Below are 9,910 nucleotides of genomic sequence, written 5' to 3'. Positions count from 1 at the left end.
CAAATGGCACTGTGTCGAGCCACTTGTTTTCAGTGACTGAAAATCAAGGCCACACACACACAGTGGTAATAATTTAATATTCCAAATGAATAAAAATGCATATTCCAGATTTTTAGAGTATAAAAGCACTGATTTCATTCACTTTATTTTTTTTTAAATTATGCAATTACTTGCAAATGCCACCAGAAGGCATAACAGATATATCCCACCCACAGTCTTAGTTAGGCACCGTAGGCATCAAAACCAAACACAATTAACATTACAGAGCAATACTGGTGCATTTATCTTTCCTCTTTCAGAGCCCACAAGAGTTATCAAAGTAAAAACAACTTTAATAGACTAATTGCCTCTATTACCTCAGATGATCAAAGGACTTGATACCCCTGTCTAGGTTGCTCAGGGTCTTGAATGGCAGCATCACCAACTGGATAGGGAGCTGCGCCTGACTGAGATCACTTGGTTCTCATGGGGGTCGTTTTAAATCGAGAGAACCATTAAGTTCGATCTTCTAAATCTGGGTGACATATAAATCAAATTCTGCAGCCAAGAGGATCGCATGGGATCCAGACTGTTGTCCATGCTACCATCAACGAAATGCTACCCTACCGTGTGCAGGACAGAAAGAAAGAGGAAGAGCTTTTAACCTGAAGCCTTTAGAATCCTAAATGAGACTACAACCCCACTGACTACCTAACCACAACTAAGCTACTCAGTACCTGGACTGTGTTTGTGAAACAAATTAATTATGTTTGTTATTATTAAATTAAATTAAAATAAAATAAAAATAAGTTTATTGGAATTTTTCTTTTTTTTGTTTGGAAAATTGTGTCCAGAAGCATTGAAAAAATAAATAAATTCAATTCTAGCTGAAATGAACTCGTTTTTCACATAATGTTCTTTAAAATCCGACATTTAATATCATACCAGAAATAATTATTTTAACAAAACTTTAAATATAAATATAAATATAATTATTTTAACAAAACTTTAAATTTTTTGTTTTGTACTTCCGGTGCACAACATAGGAAGAGGCGGGGTTTCATTGTGCTGCGCTCCCCCTGCGTTGGTCATTCAACATGGCAGCGGGACCAATTTCAGAAAGAAACCAAGGTAAACTCATCATTAAACTCTGTTTTGTTTCTTTGCACCTCTCATTCATAAAAGTGCTGGTACATTTCACCGGAACCGGCTCATTTTTACGTACCGACTGCCTCCTTTAGGCAGCAGTTTGTGATAAACAAATGGCAGATCACATGGAAACATTGAGTTGTCGCTAGCTTAGCATGTTGCTGATTTTCCTTTGCAAACAGACTTTTTAATCCTTTTACTTGTTACTTATATATAAGCCAGTTCAGCGATGGTTTTTGGTTGTTTTAAAGTGCGACTCTTCCAAACAAATTAGCAGCAGACTTAACGTCTAGTTGACCAACAACTACAAGTAGCCGAGGAAGCTAACAACATAGCTTGTAGCTTGACTCGGCGGTCATGTTAAACATATTAAACTTATTTGTTTCGTATCTTGCTGATTTTATACGGGGGCTATTTCTTGATGTGGGTATACAGATATCGGTATTTTAGATGTAAACACGCGAGTTTCCTGAATAAATATTGTACACGTATAATAAATATGAGGAGAGTGTGAGAGGCAATAAAGGAACTTTAAGAAGAAGCAAGTAAATAATTTATAAATCGTTTATCTGGTCACAACGCATAGTTATCTGTACACATCTTCTGTCTGAATTATATTAACAGGCCTTCCAAAGGACACAAGCGACTGGATCTCACTGATTAACTAATTTATTTCCAAATATTAGCTATATTTCTATTCTTGAAGTATTTCCATCGACTTTTACTTTAATGTCACGTGTGTCCACTGAAAAAGAGATTGTGACGCACTGATCATTATGAGGTTTATTTTCTCTTCATGTTTTAGACGCCACTGTATATGTTGGTGGTTTGGATGAGAAAGTGTCTGAGCCGTTACTATGGGAGCTTTTCCTGCAGGCTGGTCCTGTGGTCAACACACACATGCCCAAAGACAGAGTCACAGGCCAACATCAAGGTAAGTAATCAGATCACCCTTTTGGTACGTGTTTTGAAGGATCACCAAAAACAAGGTCAGCTAACAGTTTTTGCTACTTTCTCAGGTTATGGCTTTGTGGAGTTCCTCAGTGAAGAGGATGCCGACTATGCCATCAAAATCATGAATATGATAAAGCTCTATGGCAAACCGATCAGGGTTAATAAAGCTTCTGCACACAACAAAAACCTGGATGTCGGTGCTAACATCTTCATCGGTAACCTGGACCCAGAGATTGATGAGAAACTGCTCTACGACACGTTCAGTGCCTTTGGTGTGATCCTCCAGACGCCAAAGATCATGAGAGACCCAGACACCGGCAACTCTAAGGGTTATGCTTTCATCAATTTTGCCAGCTTCGATGCATCCGATGCCGCCATTGAGGCCATGAACGGCCAGTACCTCTGCAACAGGCCCATCACAGTGTCGTATGCCTTCAAGAAAGATTCCAAAGGAGAGCGTCACGGCTCGGCCGCAGAGCGACTCCTGGCCGCTCAGAATCCTCTCTCCCAGGCAGACAGGCCTCACCAGCTGTTTGCAGATGCTCCTCCACCGCCATCAGCTCCAACGCCGGTCCTGACCACGCTGGGAGCTGCAATGGCCATTCCGGGTAAGAGCAAATGGAAGTTGTTTTATTGCATTTTGGGCATTTGAACATTGCTGCGGGGTGTTACACAACATTTCAGGCACCGTTCATCAGGTAATGTGGAAAAATCTTGTTTCCGTTAATAAGAAGTTAATAGGTGTCGATTTTAAGTGATTAGCTTACAAGATGAATTTGGGTTTCTGGTACAACTTGACCTACTTCCAGGAGCAGGAAAAAGAAGTAATCAAACAGAAGTGGTCTAAGAATAAAAGTTGTTCCTCATGCGTTTTAATCTCTTTTCACATTATGCTCACATGGAACTTCCTGTAGTTTACTTTACATCTGAATGGTTGGACATTAAATAAAAAGAGCAGTATCTATTACACAGAGTTTGTCCAGTGGGCTGTGATGATATATTTTAAATAGTTTTGTCTGTCTAAGAGAACGATTGCGAGGGGGCGATCGTGGCTCAAGAGTTGGGAGTTCGCCTTGTAATCGGAAGGTTGCCGGTTCGAGCCCCGGCTTGGACAGTCTCGGTCGTTGTGTCCTTGGGCAAGACACTTCACCCGTTGCCTACTGGTGGTGGTCAGAGGGCCTGGTGGCGCCAGTGTCCGGCAGCCTCGCCTCTGTCAGTGCGCCCCAGGGTGGCTGTGGCTACAATGTAGCTTGCCATCACCAGTGTGTGAATGTGTGTGTGAATGGGTGGATGACTGGATATGTAAAGCGCTTTGGGGCCCTTAGGGACTAGTAAGGCGCTATATAAATACAGGCCATTTACCATTTACCATTTACCATTTAACGATGCAGTACTTGAATGATTATCTTAGAATTGCTGTTCAACAGCCAGCCCCATCTTGGGCTCGTTATTCATGGCAGTTAATTATATTACTCTGTTAAACTATCGATTAAAGTACAAACGGCATCAGTTAAACTTAATTTATGAAAGCGTGAGTTTGCCTTCTTTTGCACACACACAATCCAATTGTTGACCAGATCCTGTTTGGAAATAGACAGGACGTTATACCTGCTGCTCATGCTTCCTGTACACTCAGTTATTGTGACCATTTTATTCTAAGAAGTAATAAATTCTGAGTAATTAGCAGGTGATATGTCGGTGATATGCGGTCATGTTGTTGTGCTTCCTTTTGTTCTTCTCGGGATAATCTCTAAACAGCAGCAGCATGTGATTAATTGTTATAGATTACAGGCTGTCATGGGAGTAGATGAGTTTCCATCATGAGCATTAAGATGATGCTGCTCTGGATGATGCCTCTTTTATCAGTAGGTGATAAAGAGGTTATTTTTAATCTAACAAATCTTGATCAGTGTGTGGAGTAAAGTGAACATGACAGCTGACAAATTGGTCCTTTAATGAAGTTCTTCATAGATATTACATTAGCTACCATGGGTAGATCATTACAAGTGACATTGCTCTGCTCAAATGTGAAATATGAGACTCACTTTGCAAATGCAACCTGTTTGCGTGCAGGCATGCCACCTCCTGGTGCTTTCCCTCCTGTTCCTCCACCTGGATCGATACCTCCATCAATGCCCCCTTCTATGGCTATACCACCAGTAGCTGTGACACCAGGCCCGCAGGGTGGTGGCGGACCTCCACCCGGACCACCACCGTTCCCTCCTGGCAGCATGCATCCAGGTAAGGCTACATTTATGCTTTCAATGTGTTTCTATATTCATTCCTTGTGGAAAGTAATGCAGTAGTACGTTGTAAAAGTTTAGATATGTATATTTACATGCTTTTTATGTAATTCTTGTACATATGAGCCTGCATGACGTTATCAGTTATATATTACCTGTGTTTGGCGTATTTAAATATACCTGGAGTTTCACTCTTACCAGTTTGGTCCATGTGGACAAATGTTAAGCTTGAGCTTGCTTTGTTGCTGCCATGCAGGTATGCCTCAGATGCCCATGCCTCCTCCTGCTCCTCCTGGCATGGTGCCTCCGCCTCCTGCTCCACCAGGATCAAACCCCCGGGCACCGCCGCCCCCCAGCATGCCTCCACCCCCACCTATGGGCATGCCTCCCAGAGCGCCGTATGGGCCTCCCACAGGTAGGCGCTGTGGCATCTCCTTCAGTCTTTGTTGTCTAATAAAAGTTTCTCTGAGCACCAAAATAAGAGGAAAAGTCATTCAAAGCAACATTTCCCTGTAAAAAGAATCATTGAAGGGTTCTCTCCGTAACACAACTGATATTATGCATTGAAAATGGTTTTGCTGTCTTGCGCTCAGGTTGCGCTGTTGTTGATGAAACACATTGATCATCTAGCATATAAAATAAACATTTGGCTGTGAGATGATTTGGAAAGCAGTCAAATGTTCATTGACTCATGCTGATGCCTGTGAAGGTACCCTACTAAAATTTGTGAGCCAAGCCTTAAAAAAAAAATGTATTATTGCTGTTACACTAGGCAGCTGTGACACAAAATCTGGGCTCTGATACCCAGGAAGCCATTTTCATAAGAAAGGATATGGGAAGGAAACTGAATAAGATGTAACATCATGTTGGGCGGCATGGCAAGACAGCGGTTAGCACTGTTGCGTCACGGCAAGAAGGTTTCTGGTGTGAACCCTGGCTCTTGGTAGCGTTTTACAGCGGTTTTATCAGACTGTGACCACTTGTTCTCTCTCTCCCAGGCCCTCCTGTCCCTCCAGGCATGAGAGGGCCTCCTCCTCCCATGCCTCCACCTGGCTATGGTGCCGGTCCTCCTCGACCACCTCCCTTTGGCTTCCAGAGAGGACCTCCGATGCCACCGAGGCCCCCAGGTGTCCCCCCACGGGCTCCTCCGAGAGCACCAATGCCATCGTAATTCCTGTTAGATAACTGTCTGTCATTTTGCTTTTTTAAAAAACGCATCCTTAGACTTGCTCGAGTTTGTAAGCGTGGGAGTAATTTAACCACCTGTTTGTATTTTGGTTTTTTTTTGGTCATTGTACAGATGAACAACAAATAAAATTTTTAGTACAATTCTTTACTGTTTTTATTTACTCTGACAACAAAACACAGCATCAAATAACAGACTTGTGGCTCTAAAAGGGACACAGATCAGATGTTGCTTTCAAAGTATAGTTTTATTCCACTCGGAGCATCTGTGTGCTCAGAAATTTTATAGAAGAATTGTTGAAACTATTGCTCCTAGGTGAGCTGTTGTGGGGGCATGTGAGGAGGTCCGGGGGGTGTACCCAGGACTGCTGGAGGAACTGGAAACTGCTGGAACTACAGTGTCACTGTGCCTAGTGAAGACATACACTGAGAGGGTCCTTTAAGCTTGAATGAAATTTGCAGCTGCCCACATGGATAAACCAAACTCCTCCTGGATGAAGGTTTTATGATCAGAGGAGACACAAATTGAGGAGTAAAGGTGAGGATTTCGAACCTAACAACAGCACCAGCTGTCAAGCATGGTGGTGGTAGCATCATGCTGTGTGGCTGTTTTGCTAGCAGTGGTACTGGTACATTGCACAAAGTGTATAGAAAAATGAAGAAGGTGTATTACTTCAAACCAAGTCCTAGATTTTTTAACTTGTACACAGTTACGTGTTCCAACAGGACAATGATTCCACGCACATCAAAACTGGATTTGAATGGATAAAGCAGGCTAACCTCAAACCTGTGGGCTACAATTTAAAGCTGGGTCGGTACCAGGAAACTTACCAGTTTAAATGAACTACCAATTCTGCCAAGAAGCATGATCAAATATCGAGCTAGAATTATTCCAGAAGATTGCTGATTGCTACCAAAAACACTGCAATTTGCAAAGGCTCACTTAACTAAACATTAGTGGAGGATTACGTACACAGGAAAATGGCGAGAATGATTTTTCAAGGGTTAACGTTTTCATCTAAGAATAATTTTTACTCATTTTGGATTGTAATCATTTCGATTGGCCACTAGAGTTGAACAGAGAAAAAAAAAAACGGAGGAAATTCTTTTGGAGTAATATGGCGAGACTAGGTCCACTAACATTTCCTAAGTTTCCTTTCTGCTGCTGTCCCGCAGTGGAACAGAGACAACTGTCAGCGGTGAGCCAGGTAAGTGAGTAAAGTGCTTAATAATGATTTCATTTAGAATAAAATGGGATTTTTTTTTGTTTATTTGAAAGGTAACGCTTGTAAGTAACATTACAGCTTGCGAGTTTGTGAAAAGGTTGGTTAGTTTCTGCCAAATGAAGGATACGGATAAGCTTTATTTGTCAGTTGCAGTTGCCTGCAGCTGAGATGACAGACCTAGTCGACCATACAGACAATACATACAAAATACAAACTTAGGGCGTAATAAGTAACATATAGGGGCAAAGTCAGGAGAATTTTTTTTTTTAGCATTGCTCAATAGCTGCTTTTAGGTAGTATAATTGACCAGGCTAGTGTGTTTTTAACAAATCCGGTGCAGCAGTGTTTTATCCAAAAAGGTCTGTGAACACATGTGTTTTACACCAAATTGAGGCATGCAAATCGACTTTTTTTTAACGTAATGTTCTGTTATAAATTTGTGTTTTATCGTGGATTGACGTTTGTGGATGTTTCACCTGTTAAGTTAGAAAGCATGCGTGCTTTACTCTGAATTGTAAAGTATACATGGTTGCAGTTTTAGACGTTCCTTAAGCCCCTAGTGTATTAGATTAGTATTATACAAACTTCCGACTGCTGCAACGTTGAGTTTGCCCTTACTATTTTTTTTATATGCATTCACATTATCAGAATAGAACACGAGTTTGTACACACATGGAATATACTTGTGTTTTTTGTTCAATTTTGTAAGTATTTGTACTGAAAAATATCCTTTTCATATCATTAAGGATGCCAGCTGTGCATATGAAGTGCAGAGAACAACAGAAGTACATATGTTTTGAGGGCCAACTGACCTACTGATCGTTTTTGGATTGCGGTGAGTAAAAAACAATGTTTTCAGCGTGTTTCGTAGTGTGAATCAGTCAAGCTTTGGTGATGATGCTATAATAGCTGCTATACCAAATGTTTAGGTTTATTTTGTTCAGTTTATTTAATTTCACTTTTTTTTGCTTGTTCTGGTGTTTATTTCAAATGTATATTGCAATTTTATTATGTTCACAGTTGCCAAGGAGTTCAACATCCCAAACATATGGCTTCTCTAAGATACTTGATCCAATTGTGAAGGATATGAAAATCCCGGAGAGGGATGGAGTTAAGGTTCTCCCGTATGACCCAGTACATAGACCTTGTCCAAGTTACTGGTGACAGCCTTGGTCTTCGCTGCCTATTTGGTTTTGTAGAGACTTCCTTATGTGATGGGTGTTAAACAGTCTTGCATTCTAAGCTCACTGCATTATTTCAGTACATGTGAAAATTTCTCTGTTGATATTATGCATGATATCTTGGAGGGAGTGGCACAATATGAAATGAAACTGATTACGTTACATGATCAGTATACAACATCAAAGGAAGTGGGCAGGAGAATTAAGAGCTTTAACTATAGCTACATGGAACAAAACAACAAACCACCTACAGTGATGTTGGGAGAGGACTCAAATGACTTGGGGTTAAACCCCATCCAGTCCTGGTGTTTACTTCGTAATCTACCACTCATCTTTAGAGACATAGTTTGTCCAAATGGTCAGCACTGGTATTTGCTACTGCTGTTGCTTCAAATAGTGAATATTGTATTTTCACCAGTGTTATCAAAAGGCATCAGTATTTTCTTGAAACACCTGATCGCCGAACACCACAGGTTATTCAAACGTTTGTTTCCACACAAGAAGCTGCTACCAAAGCATCATGTCATTGTGCATTATCCTACATGTATACTCAAAACAGGACCACTTTTGCATAGCTGGTGCATGCGCTATGAAACGAAACACAACTTCTTTAAAAAAAAAAACAATTGAGAAGTTTCAAAAATGTAACCAAAACATTGGCAATAAAACATCAAAGTCATTTTGCTTTCAGCTGGCAGACATTTGACCCCAAGAGGCTGATCACTGGACCAGGTAAAATGCTTTCTTTAAATCCATTGGACTGGGGTTGTGAGATAGCAGAGACTCTTCAGCTACCAATCAACACCAAGGTGTTAAATGTTAGATGGGCAAAACACCATGGAAATTTATCATGCAGATTTATTTGTTTGTATAAAGGTCCATTTTGAAATGCCAGTTTTTCACAAGCTCTACCAAGTTGTTGTGGAGAATGAGAGGTTATTGTTGAGTACGTTTGCACTGCAAACAGCGTGTCTCAATGAGCATTTGAATGGTTTTCAAATTCTGTGTACAAGAGATGGACCTCATGTAATTTATGTCAAAGAGCTTTTCTGTTGTAAAGCATTTGATTTTTGTTGTTTTTGTATTGTACCATACTGTTTCCTCCGAATAATAAAGGTGGCTGTTAAAATAAAAATATTTTTTTCTGATTTATTTATTGTACCTTTAAAACCTTGCAGTGAATGATTATAATGCAGTTACATAGTGAAATAAAGTGAATTTTTTTTCTATGTATAATACCATTCAGAGTACAGTTCTGTACTATTTAGAATAAAATTAGGGTAGAGTTTTTATTTTATTTTAAACTAAACCAAGTAAATTATCAAGGGTAAATTTTAAGTAAGAGTAAATTTTACTCCATTTAGACTGGGACCAAATGCTGTCTTTTTTAGAGTAAAATTTTATTCAATTTGAGTCAGATGTACTCAGTGAAATTTACTGTGCATGGATACTTCTGACACTGTGGATTAGAACAAATCCAAAATAAATTCAATTTTGTGCACCCAGTTCTTGTCTATTAAAGTCATTAAAAATGTGTGCTGTGGAATCATTACACCCTAAAAACAAATACTTCAAAGAAATCTTTAAAGCCCAGCATTACTATGATATTCATACCCACGATGAGAGGATGTGAACTGCAAAAAGTACTGTAAGGTCTTGCTGTGCTTACAGGTATTTAACTGTAAAGGACAAGCATACCTTAAGAAAAAAAAATTAAATCAGGGCTTACTGCAGCTGTGCATGCTTCTCTACCCCCGCCCCCGTTTAGATGATTGGTGCAGGTGTTCTAACCAGATGTTTGCCTGAAAATATTTGTCTTAAATGAGGTGTTACGAGCTGATTACCAAAAGCAGACGCCTCTTTTCGTTGTAAAACACGCTTTTCACGTAGTTCCCACACGTTTCCACGCAAATGGAAACATTTAGATGTCTTATGTCCATACCACATTTCTGTTTTTCTTTGAGCCTCGGAGGCTGATCGAGAAGGCTCAGGT

At 40.2% G+C, this 9,910-nt stretch overlaps 1 protein-coding gene across 1 annotated transcript; it reads left to right on the top strand.

Annotated features, from left to right (window-relative positions):
* The first annotated feature begins 1,000 nt into the window (after window positions 1-1,000).
* Window positions 1,001-5,656, top strand: sf3b4 (splicing factor 3b, subunit 4). Its single transcript, XM_006787901.3, has 6 exons — window positions 1,001-1,110; window positions 1,934-2,062; window positions 2,148-2,690; window positions 4,156-4,323; window positions 4,582-4,740; window positions 5,324-5,656. The coding sequence occupies exons 1-6, from the start codon at window positions 1,077-1,079 to the stop codon at window positions 5,494-5,496; spliced, it is 1,206 nt and encodes a 401-aa protein (XP_006787964.1). The 5' UTR covers window positions 1,001-1,076; the 3' UTR covers window positions 5,497-5,656.
* The last annotated feature ends 4,254 nt before the right edge of the window (window positions 5,657-9,910 follow it).

The sequence above is a fragment of the Neolamprologus brichardi genome, chromosome 22 (assembly GCF_056152115.1).
Source record: "Neolamprologus brichardi isolate AB-2024 chromosome 22, ASM5615211v1, whole genome shotgun sequence".
In the NCBI taxonomy this organism is placed as follows: Eukaryota; Metazoa; Chordata; class Actinopteri; order Cichliformes; family Cichlidae; genus Neolamprologus; species Neolamprologus brichardi.
Note: the sequence above shows the minus strand (reverse complement) of the source record. Positions and strands in the feature narration are given on the sequence as shown.